General features: G+C 50.2%; 3 protein-coding genes across 4 annotated transcripts; 1 reads left to right on the forward strand and 2 right to left on the reverse strand.

Moving 5' to 3' along the window:
• The first annotated feature begins 29 nt into the window (after positions 1-29).
• On the forward strand, positions 30-3,329 carry RPAIN (RPA interacting protein). Its single transcript, XM_005525860.2, has 7 exons — positions 30-143; positions 524-703; positions 1,220-1,283; positions 1,767-1,881; positions 2,111-2,174; positions 2,271-2,405; positions 3,117-3,329. Exons 1-7 carry the CDS (start codon positions 66-68, stop codon positions 3,144-3,146), a joined length of 666 nt encoding a protein of 221 aa, XP_005525917.1. The 5' UTR covers positions 30-65; the 3' UTR covers positions 3,147-3,329.
• Positions 3,330-3,612: 283 nt separating this feature from the next.
• Positions 3,613-8,704, reverse strand: C1QBP (complement C1q binding protein). Its single transcript, XM_005525973.3, has 7 exons — positions 8,685-8,704; positions 7,772-8,340; positions 7,026-7,176; positions 6,556-6,643; positions 5,871-5,966; positions 5,042-5,164; positions 3,613-4,031 (listed from the first exon to the last, which is right to left on the reverse strand). The coding sequence occupies exons 1-7, from the start codon at positions 8,702-8,704 to the stop codon at positions 3,882-3,884; spliced, it is 1,197 nt and encodes a 398-aa protein (XP_005526030.2). The 3' UTR covers positions 3,613-3,881.
• Positions 8,705-8,819: 115 nt separating this feature from the next.
• DHX33 (DEAH-box helicase 33) lies at positions 8,820-18,127 on the reverse strand. Of its 2 annotated transcripts, none has more exons than XM_014255098.2 (12): positions 17,597-18,127; positions 16,736-16,896; positions 15,393-15,620; positions 14,557-14,727; positions 13,836-14,021; positions 13,035-13,146; positions 12,493-12,652; positions 12,019-12,107; positions 11,597-11,724; positions 10,850-11,053; positions 10,033-10,119; positions 8,820-8,888 (listed from the first exon to the last, which is right to left on the reverse strand). In XM_014255098.2, the coding sequence occupies exons 1-12, from the start codon at positions 17,895-17,897 to the stop codon at positions 8,844-8,846; spliced, it is 1,872 nt and encodes a 623-aa protein (XP_014110573.2). In that variant the 5' UTR covers positions 17,898-18,127; the 3' UTR covers positions 8,820-8,843. The 2 variants fall into 2 exon arrangements, with proteins under 2 accessions (XP_014110573.2, XP_005525918.3); XM_005525861.3 differs by lacking the exon at positions 8,820-8,888 and adding an exon at positions 8,913-9,357.
• Between the last annotated feature and the right edge of the window lie 531 nt (positions 18,128-18,658).

An 18,658-nucleotide genomic window follows, 5' to 3' on the forward strand; every position in this document is an offset into this window, starting at 1 on the left:
CCGCCGCCCGCGGACTACATTTCCCGGCGTGCCCCGCGGCCCCGGCGCGCTGCGGGCTCGGTGCGATGGAGGCGCCGGTGCAGCGGCACCGAGCGCGGTACAAGAGCCCGGGCGGGCCGCCCTGGAGGGAGACGTACCGCAGGGTGAGCGGGGAGCCGGCTGGGAGGGGGGACATGGGCTCCCTCTTCCTTTGGACTCCCTCTTCCTTTGGACTCCAGTCTGGCCCTCCCGGAGCTGCTCGCTGGGGCGGGTGAACCGCGCCCCATTCGAAACTCTCCCGACCCCGTCCCGAACTCCCTCCGTGAGCGCCCAGCGTTGCCCCCGCTGGGAACTGTCCTCCAACACCCCTCTAGCTCCTCCTAGCCATGGCCGGCCCCGCTGTCTCCCCCCGGGGCCTCCCCCCGTGTCTCCCCTCAGGGATTCCCGGTGTCCCGGTTCTCTGGTACCTTCTCCGCCGTGTCTCACCCCCCGGGTCTCGCCCGAGCCGGCGCTGACGGCCCCGGGCGCTCTCCCCTCTCCGCAGCGCTGCATGGAGCGGCTGAGGAGCAGCCGGGCCAAGCTGCTGGACCGGTACCGCCAGGCCGGGGACGGGGCCTGTGGGGCGGCCCCGGGCGCGCTGCTGGTGCAGGAGGTGATGGAGCAGGAGTGGCAGGAGCTGCGGGACAGGCTGCCCGGCCTCCGCGGAGATCAGCCCATGGAGCAGGTCAGTGCTGGTCCCCACCATCATCACCACCCGTGTGATACAGGAGTGCCAAAGACATCTCCCTGCGGGTCTCACTTCCAGTGAGAAGCTGATAAAACTCAGGGGCTTCAAAGTTTACTGGTTCTATAGCTCAGGCAGGGTGTTGAGCTGTGAAAGTACCTTTAGGCATGAGTGGGGAAATTCCTTATTTCCTTCACAAACAGCTTATGGATCACAGCAGAGGGTTGGTTTCCTCATCTGTGCTTTTTGTAGCTGGCCTGTCACTTCCCTTCTCTGAGTATGGGAATGAAACCTGAATGTCTTAAAAAGCAAGTTCTTGGACAGGCTGTGCTTGGATCAGTTCTGGCTGGCTCTGCACTTGTGTTTACAGTACAGGTTGCTTCCCACAGTACATGGGTTTGCAAATATCGGGATTTACTAGACAGGAGAATAAGAGTGAATTTATGTTGCTCAGTCAGGTGCTGGAAGTGAGAAAGTGGCTGGAATGGGAGGATCACTGACTGATTCACCTTTCAGATGCTGGAGGACCCTGATGAGCTGGCAGTGCTGGAAGAGATCCAACAAGAACTGATCTTGCAAGGTAAGATCTTTACACATCTTCTGACTCCTATTTGATGGGTAAAATTCCTGACTTCCTAGTACTGCAGTACAGCTGAGGCTGCACTCCTTGGTTCTTACAAACCACATGATAGAGGGGAAGAGCCTCCTTAGAAATCTCGGTGTTGAGGCTTTAAGGTATTGAGACATCACAGTTTAAAGAGTTTAAGTGGTGTTCTAAGCTCTATGAGAGAGGCTAGAGAAACAGGACTGAAACAGGAACAGGACTTTATAAATCAAGTCAGAATGTTTCTAAAGTGCTGATCAGAAAGTAGAAAGGCTCATGAGAGAGCAGCTGAGCCATAGAAAAAACTGGGTTGGCAGGAATGACTTCACCAAGCATAGAAACCTGACTCAAAGGAATAAAAGTTCTTAGAAACTCGTATCCAGCCCAGCCTGCACCTGCCCAGCAGCTTTGCTGTGCTGCCCAGGCAAGCCCTGAGGGTGTTTTGCTGTGCTGTTGCAGAGCAGTCGGTTATCGAGGAGTACGAGCGGAGCCTGCGCTTCGATGAGGAATGTCTCAATGCCATGCTCGACAGCCTGGATGCCACTGACAGGGTCATCTGCCCAGTATGTAGGAAGTAAGAAAGCCCTTGGCATTGGAATCAGATTCTCCACTTTCCTACAGCAGTCTGGGCTTAGAAATCTGCAGAGAGAAGATGCTGTTCATTTCAACAAAATAAAAAAGCCTCAGCAATGATCTAAATCTAATGAGGGGGGAGTGGTGGGAGGGTTTGGGTTTTTTTTTGTTTTTTTCTAAAATCTTCCCTTGTTCTGGGTGTCAGGATGCTCATTGTTTGCTCTTCCCAGGAATAACCTGAATGTGAAGGCTCACTTGGTTTGTTGCCAGTGTGGGTTGTACATCAGCACACAGGTAAGCTGCACTGTGACATGCTGTGTGTGGCATCTCTGCTGCTGCAGAGGCAGCTTTGACAGGAACTTTAGCTGACTTTAAATCAATTGTTCCCAGGACATGACAGAAGGGAAGCTTCGGTCACTGCTGGAAAGCACCTTGACAGAGCACAGTCAGAGGTGCCTGCACAGCCCTGAGTTCACAGTCACCAGTGGCATGGAGGAGGAAGCCAGTCTGCTCATGAGCTGCCCGGTGAGCTTAAATGTCAAGTTCCTGGAAAGGATCCCTGCTTGGATCCATATCTGTTACATGGGCAGAAACCACAAGTCTGTTGATCCCTGGGGTTTGTGTGGCTGTTTTTTCACAAAATTTCTTGAAAATGGCTTTACCTTTGACCACCAGCAACTGCAGAAGTTCCAAAGTGCACACCTTTAACTGCTGGCTTAGGGAATCTTTCAAGGACCTGCCAAATTTAGTGCCCTAACTTTAGCCAAGACCTTCTAAGTCTTGTGAGCACCATCTGTTCAGGCAAGTGGTTTGTGAAGAAAAGTTTTAAAAATAACCTGTTTAAGCCTCAAAAACTTCATCCAGGTGTCTCGGAGAACGTGCAGCAGCCCTCTGGATCAAGCTAGAGCTGCTGCTTGCTTTGCTATGTAAAACCAGTGTGAGGAGTGTCAGGGGCAGAGCATTTCAGATAGAGCCATGGACTTAAGCTGGAAAAGACCCGTAAGATTAAGTCCAGCCATTGCCCCAGCACTGCCAAGGCCATAAGTAACCAATGTCACACGTGTACATGTCTTTTAAATCTCTCCAGGGATGGTGACTCCACTACCCTGAGCAGTCTCTGCCAGTGCTCAACAACTCTTTTGTGAATTTTTTTCCCCAATCAATTGTTTTTCCTGTTCAAATAGTTTTGAACTTGATACATTAACACAGCTTCTCTGTTCAACCTTTTCTGTGAAGGTCTGTGACTCCTGGATGATTCTCCTCTAAGGTGACTCAACTGCTGCTTTACTTCTGGAAGATTTCAATACTAAACTTCACCCAGAGCTGCTATGACTCTTGTGTACATACTTCTAACTGCTGTGTCAGAAAGACACTTCAAAAGGCAGTGGTATTGCCTTGATCTGCACTTTTAATCACACAGGACATTTTGAAATAAATATATTTCATTTATTTTGGCCTTGGTGTTGTCTTTAACACTGTATCAGTGATCTCACAGCTTATGTTGGACTTCAGCTTTCTCTTTAAGTGAACCTTAAATAAATAAACTAACTTAAATAAACTTAAAGCTTTCAAACAATAATTTGAGGCACCAGTTTAAGCAGAAATGCTCTACCATCAGCAACCATCACTGCCACAACTACTCAGTGAGCAGCTCTGGCAAAGACAAACTCTGCCATCACTTTCATGGCAGCTCTAGTACAGCAGGAAGAAGAGAAACCACCCTTTTCAGTGATATGTTGAACAGTTTTTATTCTTCACATTCACTCTTAATTGTACAAAAACCCCCGTGCAGGGTGAGGCAATTCTGGCCTGTAGCATCAGAGAACTTTTCTGGGGCTGCACCATCACTACACGTCCCCAAATCCAAGTGGGAATCCTCCTTCTCCCATTCTCCACCTTCCAAAACTTACTCTGTATCCACTGTGAAGATATATTTGGGTATTGCTGGATGAAGCAGCACTGTGGAATACCCACACTTGAGGGTAAGTTTCCTAGCCTGACCTACTGACATTTGACAAAGCTTTTAAGGTCTTCAAGGAATTTAATGTACTCCTGGTGCTCCAGGGCAGTGCTGAGCTCTATTAACTCGTCAGCAAAGGTGTTGTCCACTCCTCTGTCAGCCAGGAAATCCATCAAGTGATCGTAGAGAGCCTGGAGCATGGAACAGAAAATTTCCTTAGTGGAACACACTTGGGTAGGGGGTGTATTAAGGTGTCACCTGGCACTTCCTCCCAGGAAAATAAGGCCCAGCTCCCACAGAAGGGCAGGCCTGACCTTGGGTGGAACATCTGAATGGAAAAGGCCATGGAACACGTAATAAAAACCTAAACCAAACAGCACAAAGGAGCTGCACACCCTGGAGATGATCCTCAGAGTGTGGGAGTCATCAGGAGAAGTCTGTCAAGGATGACACAAGGCAAACTCTGCCTGTCCTCTCTACCCAGGGGTGAACTAGCACTTTGGAAAGGTATCTGATGTAGAAGTTTGTTGGAAAGGCTTAAATGTTACTGTCATGAACATTGCTTTTTCCTTTTCATACACATTTTAAATTAATTTAATGTCTTAAGATGAGGGAAGAAAGAATAATCAGCACACTAAGAAAGTTTACCATGAGTGCATCTCAAGGGGATAGACGCACTCTAGGACTTCTACTTTCAGTTTTAAATATATGACAGCCTCAAACTAAAAATTGTACCTTTTGAAATCCTGGCATTGAGAACATAAGAACACACAGATTCTTGTGCATATTTTGAGTGTTACAACTGTAACAGACCTGGGAAACCAGGACACAATGTACTTTATCAGATATCATACACAGATGCCTTTATCTATGCACGGTGTCTGATGAGCCACATTGTTAAACACACAGATCAAAAGATGTTAAACAAGTGTCAAAGCATTTCCAGAGTGTGATTCCTGGCTGGGAAATCCGCCTATAAAACCTGGAAAGGAAGAAGTTCCAGCTGTCTGTCCTGATTCCTGGTAATGCCACCAGTAGTGCACGACCCTGGGCCCAGGAAACACCCTCTGTCTGCAGCAGAACCACCAGCTCAGGGGCAGAGCAGGGGCAGTCCCTGTCTCAGACATCCAGACAGGTTTAATTCCCCACCCAGGAGCAGAGGGACAGCTGAGTGCCCTCTGTGGCCTTTAGCAGCACCTACCCAGTCAAGGGAATCCGTGTTGAGGGTGTAGTTGGTGTCCTTCCAGTCGGCTTCTCCAGTGGGCTGGAAGCTGACCTCCCGAATTGTGAAAATATCACTTTCTTCCTCTCCTTCATGTCCAATCTGAGGCAGGAAAACAAATGCAAGACGTGCAATTAGCTCCAATTAGTGGGAACGCTCAGCCAGCTCTTCCCCAGGCTGGGAATACCTCAGGAAGAGCCCCAAGGCCAGACAAGCTGTGCCTCTCCTCTCTCAAGGTGTGCCTGTGAGGATGAGCACAGACATGCACAGAACACAGGAAATCCACTAAGCCTGTGCTGTCAAAAGGGTCCTGATGTAAATTAGCAGTCTGAATTTTAAAAATATATGAAAACCTCTTCTGTGTGGTTCTAAATATGTCTTCCTGTGTCTGTCTCACCTTTGTCAGCCAAGAGTGGCTGTTAAACATCTCCTAATATTTGCAAAATAAACCACAAACACCAGTGTGAGCAAAAGCTCTCAATTTTATTTTCCCCCCTCCTTTTTTTTAATCCCTACTTCTCTACTGTAATTCAATAAACAGCCCAATAAGCAGCTGATCAGAAATATCCAGGGCAGGATATGAGGAATGCCATAAAGATTTCCTCCCCACTGTTCTTGCAAACATAAAGCAAGAAAACAAACATAAAGATTTTTTGTTGGGTTTTTTTGGTTTGGTTTTTTTTTTGGTTGGGTTTTTTTGTGATTAAGAAAAATAAAGAAATAAGGGCAGAGTGGATATTGTGCCAATTCAGAAAAGCAAGAGATTACAAAGAGCAGTTAAATCCAACAGGGGCACAGTGATACTCACCTCATCTTCAGGGAAATGACAGTCAAGCACAAGGGTCTGTTTTGTATCATCTTTTATTACTTCCACAACAAAGTTTGGAATTGATGTAAGTTCAGGCTAAATAAGAGAAGAGTTGCATCAGCACTGGAATCTGAGGAGGAGCCAAAGCAATCACAGCACAGCCCAGCCAGCACTGGGTATTCCCTGACACCTTCCACTATCACAGGCTGCTCCAAGCCCCATCCAACCTCATCTTGGACACTTTCAGGGACAGGGCAGCTTTCCTGTGCCAGGGCCTCCCCACCCTCACAGGGAACAATCTCTCCCAATAACTAATTTAGCCCCACACCCTGTCAGTTAAAAGCCAACCCCCCTTAACCTGTTGCTCCATTCCCTTGTACAAAGTCTCCCGCTCTCCTGTAGACCCTTTTGGTACTGGAAGGTGCTAGAAAGTCTCAGAATTCCTCTAATTTCTCCTCTTAGAGCCCTCCCACCTGCTCTGCCTTTCTGCAGCAGAGAGGAAGGTCCCAGCCAGGGGACAGGCAGCCCTGGAAAATCTGCATTTTGTGACTTAATGCTCCCAAATATCAGATAAGGGGGAGAAAAAGCCTCAACACTTGAGGGCAAGGCTTCCAACTTCCCAAAGGCAAGATTCCAACTTTTCATCTGTGTCCCAAACATTAAATGCACATCAAGGCTCAGTTACCTCCTGCTCCTCAGGTTTCTGCTGCTCCTGTGTGTCTTCTTCAGCCGAGGGTGGAATGCTGTTATTGATGTTGAATGTAACCGTTATCCTGCAAAAGAAACAGGAACAATTCTTTTGAACACACCCAAAAAAATGCCCATCAGAATGGGTCTTTTAAGCCCTCACTCCGAATTCACACAGTGTGAACAAAACCAGGCAGTGCAGTTAAAAGACAGACCTGAGGGAAGCTGCCCCCTCCAAGTGCTCTCACTTTTTAAAGTTTTACTGAACTGTTATTTTTAAAAACAGGAAGAAACTTTGTAACACAAAACACAGTAACAAACTGGTGTGAAAAAAGCTCCTTTGGCCCAAAGTAATAACATACAGAGCCTTTTGCACCCTGCAGTTTGGGGCAGGAGCACATGGAGAAGCCTGGACACTGTGACCCGCCCACCCTCAGCTGCTGGGGACCCTTCCCAGACCCCACTTACTTTTCCCCCGCGATTTTCCGCACCAGCTTGGCCTCCGTGCCATGGACCTCCAGCTCCCAGCCCCCAGAGATCTTGGGCAGGGACTTGTGCTTCTGGATCTTCTTCTCCTCCTTGATCTCATCGGTCAGGAACTGTGCAAAGGCCTTGTCTCCTGGTGGGGAGAGAAAATGGGGTTAGGGAAAGGGAGGGTTATGGAGAGGGGGGGAATTAAGGAAAGGGGGGGGTGAGCTCAGGGGAAGGAGAGGGGAGGGAAAGGGATGTTGGAAAACAGGGGTTTAGGGAAAGGATAATTAGGGAAAGGGGGAGCTAGGAAAAGGTGGGGATTAGGGAAAAGGGGAGTAAGGAAAGAGGGGAGTAAAAGGGGGGTAAGAAAAGGGAGGGTTAAGGAAAAGGGAGGTGGGCTTAAGGGAAGGACGGGTAGGAAAAGGGTTTGGGAAAAAATGGTGGTTTGAGGAAAAGAAGGGTTAGGGAAAGGGGGGTTGGGGAAAAGAGAGTTGTGAAAAAGTTGATTAGGGAAGGGGGAGTAGGGAGAGGAGGTAGAGAAGGGGGTGTAGAAGAAAAGAGGATTTAGGCAATGACGGAATTCAGGGAAACAGGTGGTTTAGGGAAAACGGGGATTAGGAAAAGGTGGAGTTGCCTTAGGAAAAGAGGGGGGAACATGGAAAGCCGCCACCCTGCCCCACGTGCTTCCCGGGACGGAGCGAGGTGTGCAGCGCACGTGTCCGCCCCGCTCCGGCCCCGCTCACCCTCGGTGTGCAGACCGCCGCAGCCGCAGGACACGCGGCCGGCCGAGCCCCACCGCGGCCGCAGCAGCGCCGTCCGCCCCGCGCCGCCGCCCAGCTGCCACAGCGAGCGCGCCAGGGCGGGCGCGGCGGCGGGCGGCGGCGGCAGAGCGCGGGGGGACGCGGAGCTGAGCGGCCGGCGCGGAGCGGGGCGCGGAGGGCGCAGCGCGGCGGCGGCCGCGGCGCGCAGGGAGCGGGCGAGGAGCAGCGTGCGAGAGCGAGCGGCGAGCAGGACTGCCCGCCCCGGAACCGCGCTCCGCTTCCGGCCCCGGCGGGCCCCGCGCGGGACACGGCGCCGCCGGTTCGAGCCCCGGCCCCGCTGAGACCGCGGGTTCGAGCCCCGGCCCCGCTGAGACCGCGGGTTCGAGCCCCGGCCCCGCTGAGACCGCGGGTTCGAGCCCCGGCCCCGCTGAGACCCCGAGTTCGAGCCCCGGTCCTGGCAGGACGGAGTGTGCCAAGGAGTGCCTGCCTGGCTCCTGGGACCCCTGACAATGGAATGGGCAGGATGGAAGGAGCAGCCGTACAGGTCGCTCCTCGGGTGAAGGCACAAAGAGGAATTAGTCCCAATTAGGACTGCCAGCGTCCAGGCCAGAGCGTGGCAGTCGCCTCAGAAAAAGACAAAATGAATGTTTGGGGGGTTTTCTGCCCCTTGAACAATGTGTATTTTATAGGAAAGACTGACAAAGGCAGTATTTCCTGGCACCAAGCCTCCCCTTTGTCCAAAAGTTGGCACTAGTGCCCACTGTTGGGGAGAAGCACAAAAGGTCCATTTGCTATTCACTGCAAAGCATCTGTACCACCCCATCAAATTGATACCAACCCATCAAAGGACCAGAATTTTAACTCCCAATTCCCTGCAGGCGTCTAAGCACCGCACATGTAAATGGCAGAGACCATTCTGGACAAGAAGCAGGGATTCAGGGTGTTACCTTCACAGCTTTAAGCTCAGACTGCTGGCAATGAACACACTCCCATGAGAATAATAAACACCAGGAGTGGTCCTGGACTGTCTCACGATCATTTGTTCTGTGCCTCACTAAAAAATACGCAGGATTCGGGTTTTCACCATCACTTCTTTATTCTGGAAAAAAACATATAAATCCAATCTAAATAAATACCCATCCCCTTCCTTAAGCACACTTAAATGATCCTGCCTATAAAAAACAGATTTATACATTAAAACTTTTAAAAAAATAAATCTTTCAAGGCAAAGCTGAGCCAGCTGGTCCCACATCCAGGGGTCAGTTCTTGGCCGTCCGGAGCTTCCTGCGGAAGTAATCGGGCGCGGCCTCGTGCAGCCACTCCGCGTCCACCACGCACAGGTCGCGCATGTAGCACTTGTTGGTGCGCAGCAGCCCGTTGTACACCACACAGGCCGGCCTGCACTGGAACAGCACCGAGGAGGGGTGGATGGCCACCACCTGCTGCGAGTCCACGGTGCCGTAGGAGCCGTCGGGCCGCAGCTCGGCCGCGTTCATGAACAGGCTGTGGGCCAGGCAGCGCCGGACGCTCGCGGTGTCCCCGCGGGAGGACTCGAGCGGCATCGACAGCTGGGAGAGATGGGAGTGAGCAAGAATGACCTGAAGGCCTGTTTCACTGGGCTCTCTTCAGAAATCCTGGGGGATTTTCCTGTGCCAGAACGCTGGGGGATGACTGGGAATTCAGTTTGAGCGGATGCTAGGCTCACCCAGAGCCAACAAAATGGATCATCACTCTCCTGCTGGAAGTGAGCTTAAAGTCAACCAGCACTCACAAATGATAGCCCAGAGGGGGCTCCCATGTCACCACAGACTGCCAGGGGTTCAGTGGCAGCTCCCACGCTGTGTCCAACAGGAACAGCACTGAGGGGAAGCTGCTGCCACACTGAATGCCTGACTCCATGAAGAAGCCAGCCAGCATGGGCTGCCAAGGCTGACAGCACTCTGTGGCACACACAGCACAGTCCCACCTGCATTAGAACAGGAAAAACCCTTAGGAAAACCTGTTTTCTCCCTGAGAAGTCTTCTCAGAGGTTCCCATTTCTCCTCGACCCACTAAGTCCTGTGGCTTTAAGATTTTGGGATGCAGCTGCACAGTCAGGAATTTTAGTCAGCTATTTACAGGAGACTGAAAACAGCCCCACGATTTCTCACTCCAGGGACTTGGTGCACAGTAACATCAGTTTGGGGATAAACAGGAAAATACCAACAGGTGAAACAGAGAAATAGAACATGGAAGGAAGTTACCTTTACACAAATGTCTCTGAGCTGAGCTCTGACTTCTGCCATCAGCTTCATGTTCCTGCCATTAATAAAGTTCTCTCTGCACCATCCCTGCAGCAGAGACACCAGGAGTTAGAAGAGGCTATTTCTTCACCCCAGGAGCATGACAGCCTTTGGATACCATGAAAAGCAGAATCCCCCCTACAATCTGCCTCAGAGAAAAGGTGCTGACCCTTTTCCTGCCCGTATTTCTACTCCCCTCTGTCTAGAGTCCCCTCCCACAGTGCTCAGAAACAGCATGTGGTGGTTCTTTCCCCACTCAGAGCTGCTCTGCAAGGTCATCAAGAGCTGCAGAACAGCACTTGCTATCCCACAGGTGGTGAAAACAAATCAGGTAAGAATGACAGGTGCTGCAAGGAATGGGGTGCATGAGTCCACAGATGCACAAATCAATGAGAGGGGTTGATAGAGTAGGATAAATCCAAATCTCCTTTTAAATATGCTCAGTGCTTTTCCAATGAATCCTGTCACAGAGCATGTCCAGATATTTATCATCAAGTCTTAACACCCTGCCTTCTGTTTCCAGCTGGAACCAGGGACGGAAGAGCCCTGGCTGTGATTACAGAACAGGTCCCACAAAGCTTTGCCAGAATTTTCTGGAGGAACCTTTGTAGGAACTTTCCTCCGATTCCCCAGATGTAAAGGATGAGCCCTCTTTTCTCTCTGCTTTGGAGGATGCCTGTGGCACCAGCCATGGAGGATGCAGGTGTCACTCTGCTCTGTGCTAAAAACTCCTCACCCCATGAGCTCAGACAGCACTGGCAGCCTCAGATCATCTCACCTTGTGCCCGCTGACATTCTTGTAGGCCCTGTACACGTTGAGCAGGGTCAGATGATCGCCCTCACTGGAGATGAATTTCCTCCTGACCGCCTGCACCTCATCCCGCTGGGCAGGGGGGTTGTGGAGGACACTGTCCACTGATAACAGTGACACGATGGTCAAGATCTCCTCTGCACAGTGGAACTTGGGGGACAGGAGGATGGCCTGCACAGACACAACAAAACTCATCTTTGGTCAACCAAACCCACTTCAACCAGGCAGATCTTTCTGTTCCCTGGCAGACCAAACATTGCTTGGGACAATCTCATAAACATCTGGGCCTAGGAACAGCTGTAAATCCTCCAGTGGGCTCACCAAGCACCTTTAACAGCAACTGCCAGGCTCCTCCCTGAGACTTACCAGTGCCTAATCAGTACAAACACAGAGACTGAGACCAACTACAGCAACAGACATTTCATGGACCTGCTAAACAATCCTGAACATTGTAAGCAAATTTGCCTTGCTCACCTTCAGAGGTTCCAGAGGAAAGAAATTATCTTTTAAAAAACTTTCCTGAATTTAACAACAAATGACAAGCAATCCAGCAAAAGGGCTGTAAATTCTGTACATTAATGTACAGCAAATATACCAGTACAGCTGCAAACACCCCAAATTTCACACCTTGTTTAAGGAGTTTGAAAGAGAAACAGCAATGGTACAGAGGTGAATATATGAGATTGAAAATGCTTATTTTTCTGCAGTTTTTACCTTGGAGAATTTTGGATCCAGTGGAAAGGCTGCCATTTTCCTTCCCAGGGGGGTCAGGACAAGCTGACCTTCCTTTTGGGTCACAGCCCCCAGCAGGTCCAGCTGATCAATTGCTGCTTGAATAGCATCTGCCAAAACAAGGACATTGGGCTGTGAGGCCTTTTGCCTCCCACTGAGGGATGTAAAGGATCATCTGGCTCCATCACTGCCTCCCTCCCCTGGCCAGAGGGACAAGCACTTTCCATTTAGAGAAATCAGGGTCCCAAAATGTGGTTTATCCTCTTCTATCCAGAAGAATGAGCACTTCTCCCCCATTTACTCTGGCTTCCTTTGGCAGTCAGGGCACACCTTCACATTGTGTTGTTATGACTCAAGACTGCTCCCTGCTCTTTTTCCCCATGGCTGCCTTTGTAGCCACTTACCAGGAGATGGTTTGGACATGAAGTCAAAGGTGAGCACATTGGGAATTCTCAGGGCTAGGAGCTGAAGCACCACACTGGCCAGGTTACACCTGCACAGGCAGAAAAAACAACTGAGATAGTTATTTTATTTTATTTTATTCTTTTTTTACAGAAGCTGAGACAGAGTCTCAGGCCTGTGCTGCAGCTTGACAGAGACTAGTCTGATGCTGCTGCTCAAGCCTTACTTCCTCAACCAGGAAGAGGCAAGTCCAAGATCTGGAGGACAGTCAGGAGAGCTATTGCCTCATGTGTTTGGAGACTCAGTGCAACTGTCCACCCTGAGCAAACCTTTCCCAGTTTTTCTGTTTAGTCCCCACGCTTCCATTTTTCTCAAGTCATCCCATCAGCCCCTAGATCCAGTTTTGCTGCTCAGTTCTTCCCACAGCTCCAGCTGTAAAAGAGGTGTGGCGAGGAGTGTGATGGCTCTGTCCTCACCTCTGTATCTCAGGTGTTGTCATTTCATCAAACTTCTCAAAGTCCTCCTCTGTGTAGAGCCGGTAGCAGATGCCGCTCTCCTGTCTCCCTGCTCTCCCTGTGCGCTGCCAAGCCTGGGCCTTGGACACCTGCTGCACTGCCAGCACTTCCAGCCCAGTTTCTGGGAATGGAAAAGCATCACCTCAGCCAGTGCCTGTGCAAGGCACAGCTTTGGAAAACACAGAGGATTAACAGTGAGAATTCCCAGGGTTTAACATTCAAATACAGCTCAGTGCTCACTTGGTTCAGCACTGTGAAACACAATGAACTATCCCATGCTGTGTCCATGAAGAGAAGATTCACATTTGACAGATTTTTACCCCCCTTCATGGCTGATACACAAAAAACCCCACAAAAACACCACTAAACCCCACACCCCAACCTGAGACATTAATTTAACAGCACAGAGGGTGTCTGAAATCCTCTTTCAGTGGGGCTTATGGCCTCCAGTAACTTCTACAAACCCAAACTCAATCTTGGCCCTGTTCCTCAGAATTCCTCACCAGGGCTGTACTTCTTGGCTTTGACCATGCCTGTGTCCACAACGAATTTTATCCCCGCAATGGTGATGGAGGTTTCTGCGATGTTGGTGGAGAGGATCACTTTGCGGCAGCCCTGGGAGGAAGGACAAATCAAACCAAGGCTACCTCAGAGCAGCTGCAACACAGAAATTCTGCTGCTTTGGGCCAGTGTGGGCCAAGCCCTGCCCCACATTGTGAGCACAAACTGCACTTGCTGTGCCAGCTCTCAGAAATTAAGGTAATCTCCAGTTTCTAATCAGCTTCTAAAACATGAGCCTGCATTTGCAGCAAAATACACCACAACAGCTGTTCTCAATGTATCTTTCAACAGTTTTGGTTTCATTTCTGACACAACATTTGTGTTCTTATTTATCTGCTGAGTAAGTACAAAAGAGCCTGAGGAAGCACAAATTCCTTTTATTATGGCCCTGACAAACATTCTCAGGTTTTCAGCTTTCTCAGTATTTCCCCCATTAGCTGCTGCAGCTTTTTTGTGATATGGACAAAAAATTCCAATGAAATGGGGGAAATTTAAATTCCTGTGCCCTTTTCACTCCCTCTAATCCCTCCTTCTTTTTGTGCTCCCATCTGACTTACTGGATGCATGAGTTCAAACCATCACAGTTGCAGTGTCTTTTATCACACCGGAACCACTCAGCCTAAAGCAAATGGAGACTATTGCTTACTGCCAGTACAGACTGATTTAGCCCCTGAAAGTGCAAGTGTTTCTTCCCAAGACTCATGGAAGCAAACAGGTAACAGGTGTTGTTCACCCATCCTCACCTCAGGGGTAGGTTTAAAGGCACGGAGTTGTTGGCAATGGGGCAGAGAAGCATAAAGGGGCAGCACTGTCATCCGTGGGCAGCCCTCGGGGAGATGCTGGGCAACATCTCGACAGGTTTTGGTCATTGCTTCAATTTCTTCCTGACCAGTCAGGAACACCAGGATGTCCTGGCATGCAGGGGCTTCCTGGAGCCAGAGGAAAAAGCAAGTTAGGAAGGTTTGGATAGAAAAGGAGAACTGAGGCAGTAATGAGATGTGGCTCTGGCAGCAAGTCACTGAAGCAGGCTAAGAAGAAAGAAAAGACACACGTGTGCAAGGTATGCAACAGCCAGAATTCCCAAAGGATTCAACAGAGGTAAAGAGTAAATCACATTTTGAGGGACTGAGTGTTAAAAGGATGGAGGAATTGCTGTGTCCTCAAATAACTGTCCAGGCCAGGCAGAGGGAGCCAGCAAGCAGTCAGCAGGTACAGAGAACTCAGGTGAGAGGAACATTCAGGTTTTAGGCATGAGCTGACATTACAGAGCTTTGCTCAGCAGTATCCCTTCAGCTCCAGCCTGGACATAAAGGTCCCAAATCCCAACAGCAGCAGCAACTTCAAAGCACTAAATGCAGTTTAAAGAAGCAACACAACAATCCAAGTGTTTGGCAGTCAAACATCCCAGCACAAAACGCCAACCCCTGGCCCCAGAGGGACACAAACTTGGAGAGAGCCTCATACCTGGTGGATCTGGAAGATGGACACCAGTGCTGCCTGCAGGTAGTCACTCTGCTGCTCCTTGGTGTAAAAGATCTCAATGGGATGCTGCCGGCCTTCCAGATAGATGACAGGAGCTCCACTGAAATACTGGGAGAACTGGTCCACATCCATCGTGGCTGACATGACAATCACCTTCAGGGGGAGCACAGGATGGGTCAGCACTGCAGCTTGCATCCAGCTGGACACCACCGAGTCAGGACCAGCCAAAAGTCAGCTTCTGGATCCTGAGAACCATGCTCAGAACAGCTCACAGGCTTTGGGACAGAAGACAGTGACTTCCCCTTGTTAAAGCCATCAGCTTTTTAACACAAGCAGAAAATGCTGTGACAGAAGGAGCTGGTGTGTGGAACAAGACCATGCAAGGCCCCTCCAGCAAAGCCAATGTGCTTTCACACAAATTCCTGACACGTCCACCCATCCCATGTGCAGTACCCTACCTGGGAATGAGCATGTCCCAGAGCTGTGCCATCAGCCAGAGCTCCTGCACCTGGAGTGCCAACACCTGAGCAGTGCCAAAACCTCCCCAGCATTCTGTCTAGTCTAGAGCTCACACCCAAGGGGCTTTTGTGGAAAAAAGCTATCATGGTGGTGACCAGATATCTTGTTCAGAGGTGTCATATCAGGCCCACACATTGTAAGTCAAACACCCTTAACTATTCAGATTTAAAGTGAGTTTTTAGGAACAGAAAAATGGTCAAGGCTGAAATTCCAAACACTTTGGAAGGCCCCAGGAGATGCTCAGAGCACTCAGAGCCCAGCCCCACCCTGCCCTTCGCTGCCATCCCAGATGAACACACTTTCAGTGGCCGCAGGCCTCGTTCCTTTCGCTTCTTTTGTGCAGCTTTGACCACTCCAAAGAGCACATCAGTGTGGATGGTCCTCTCATGGGCCTCATCCAGGATGACCACGCTGTACTTGTGCAGCAGAGGGTCCCCAATGGCCTCTCGGAGCAGCATTCCGTCCGTCAGGAACCGGATCCTGGTCTCAGCGCACGAACAATCATCGAAGCGCACGGTGTAACCAACCTGGGGAAGGGATCACACAGCGATTACAGGCACAAAGACTGGCATTTCTCATCCTGCCTCAAGGAAGGGCTACAAAGCTCCTGGTCACTGTACTGGACAGAGCCAACCAGAAGCCTGTGGAAGCTCTGGAAAGCAGAGCAGTTTATCTGCTGTCTGTGAGCAGTTCTTCTTCCAAATCTAGCAAATGATACTCCCAACGTCTCTAGTCGGCTTCTTCCTAACTAAAAGTTCATCACAAATGCCCTCCAATGCCATCCCTCCTTCCCTCCCTCTCACTGCTAGAAAAGATTCCACATTCTCCAAGGATTTTATGCAGTGGAAGTCTTTCTCCTCTGCTTTTCTCCCCCAGACCTGCACACATTCAGGATTCTGCTCTCCTTGACAGTGATTTCTGATACAGGGAGCACAATAGTTTTTGTTTTATTCATGAATCATTATTTTTTCAAACAGAACAACACAGATAATAATCAAGAAGTACAATACCACAGAGACACACCATGCCCACCCTGTCATGGGGCAGGTAAAGAGCCATTTTTCTCCATTCATTTAATTATAGAATCATAGAATATCCTGAGCTGGAAGGGATCATCCAAGTCCAGCTCCTGGCCCTGCACAGACACCCCAGCAATCCCAGTCTGGGCATCCCTGGCAGCGCTGTCCGAACACTCCTGGAGCTTTGGCAGCCTTGGGGCCGTGCCCATTCACTGGGGAGCCTGGGCAGTGCCAGCACCCTCTGGGGGAAGAACCTTTCCCTGATATCCAGCCAAGATCACCCCTGATACAGCTCCAGCTGTTCCCTCAGGTCCTGTCCCTGGTCACAGAGAGCAGAAATTGGAGCTGCTCCTCAGGAGGAAGCTGCAGACCTTGCTGACCAATTTGACCAAATTCTCCACTTCTCCAGCTGAACAGACCAAATGATCTCAGCCCCTCCTGACCCTTCACCATCTTCATATCGCTCCTTTGAGCGCTCTCATACAGCTTTTACATCCTTGTTATATTGTGGCACCCAAAACTAATTATGAAATTAATAATTAAATTAAAGAATGATTATCCTACCCATTGAAGCCTTCCAGAGCCCCATCCCCAGTGCAGAGTTAAGCTGTAGACCAACCTACCAGCCTCCCCAGCTCCGTCCTCTTCTCCTCAGCGACTCTGGCAGCCAGGGTGACAGCTGCCACCCTGCGGGGCTGGGTCACAGCGATGATGCCAGGGTGGCCAATCCCCACTTCATACAGGTACTGAGGGAGCTGAGTGGTCTTCCCTGAGCCCGTTTCTCCTAAGGAATATCAAGGGAATAGGGTTTCCAACCCCGCACTATTATAGCATTGTCAAACTCGGTTTTTTATGTTAACTTTTAGCCCTGTTTGAGAATGGGGAAGCTGAAGATGGGGAAAGCCCCACCACAAAGGGGTGGCAGGGCAGAGACACCACCCCAATGCTCTGCTCTTGCTGCTGGGTTGCTCCTCTGCAGAGCTCTCTCCACCCAGATGCTCTCCAGTCACATTCTGGTTTAGAAATGTACTCCAGCCTCTCTGGAGGTGAAGTGTCTGTGGTGTGACACTGATAGGAGTGACATACAAAGCGTTTTTCATTTAGTTACAACAAATGCTGAGTCTTTAGACTACCAGGTGGGAAGCTGTATATCTTTAGCTCCTGAAAGTCTGACAAAAAGCTTTTTAGTTTGTACTCACAGAAAGCATAATAAAATCAGTGGAAAACCCCTGAAAATGTAAGTAAGTGAGTAGAGTCTTCAGAAGAAGATAATTTTGCCATCTGGCTTTGACTGAACTCCAGGCAGACAGCGAAAGGAGAGGGAAATACTTTCGCCTTCTCCATAAAAACGAAGTCCCCGGCTGCCAAAGCACAAGTCATCATACCCCTTGTCCATCACACTTCAGATTTACACCCAAACAGTTTCTGAGCAGCTTTTCCCAGCCCAGGCCACTCCACGGGACACCGCCCGGCCCGGCACTCACCGATGAGCACGGCGGTGTCGAGGCGGCGGAGCCGGGCCAGCAGCGGGCCGCGGGCTCCGGAGATGGGCAGGGAGCGGCGCTGCACGTGTGCGGGAGGCGCGGCGCTCTGGGGCTGCGTGCCGGCGGGCGCTGCCTTGAACCGCTTGGCCGGAGGCCCCTCGCTGTCCTGAGCCATCGCCCCTCGCCCTCCGGTCCCGTCCCGTCCTGTCCCGTCCCGCCGGGGCTGTCCCGGGGCTCCGGCCGCGCTCCACAGGCTCCCTGGCGCAGCAATGACGTCACAGCGCGACGCTGCGAGGAGCATCCTGGGAGTTGTAGTCTCGATGTCGCCGCCATTTGCACCGCTACCTGCTCCGAGAGCCCCTCGGGGCCGGGGACCCTCGGAAAAATCCCGGACCCCAAACCGCAGCCAAATGCAAGCAAGGAGGGCAGAGAGCCGGCTGCCGGCACGGTCGGGACATGTTCCCGTTCAGGACTTGTGCCAGTAACAAGCTAAGGAGGGGCTCTCAAACACTGAACTAAAAAAAACCAAAAAATAAAAATAAGGTTTTGATCTAATTCCTGCCTCATAACCTATGCTGAAGCAACATTGTCCAAAACACTTTCACTCTTGTTCTCTAGCAGCACTGGAAGTCTACTCTAGAAACAATCAAAACTGTCCCAAAAAACAAGCTGAAAAACCTGTAAAACCCCACAAAGCTCCCCTAAGTTTTCATAACCTTTAACAGATAAAAATGCAGATACAAATCACCTCACAGATTTTATCAGAATCTAACATACTGCTTGTGGACAAAGCATTTCCCCTGAGATATCCACATATTTCTCTCCTGGATCATAAATTACAAATATTAAAACCTGTGGTGAGTTTCTGAAAACATAATCTGACACTGTCATGCATGAGCCCATCCTCTAAAACGTAGAATGAAGATGCAGCTTTAACTCATTTCATCTGCTATGATATATTTTATCTACTATGATATAATCAATAAACCCCTACCCAGTACTTTCTATGGCAATTTAAGAACTGACCATGAAGAGCTGAACTGAGCTCCAAGCTCCTGTGGC

This window comes from Pseudopodoces humilis, chromosome 23 (assembly GCF_049639895.1).
Source record: "Pseudopodoces humilis isolate 2021_Gansu_Grassland_sample_001 chromosome 23, ASM4963989v1, whole genome shotgun sequence".
Lineage (NCBI taxonomy): Eukaryota > Metazoa > Chordata > Aves > Passeriformes > Paridae > Pseudopodoces > Pseudopodoces humilis.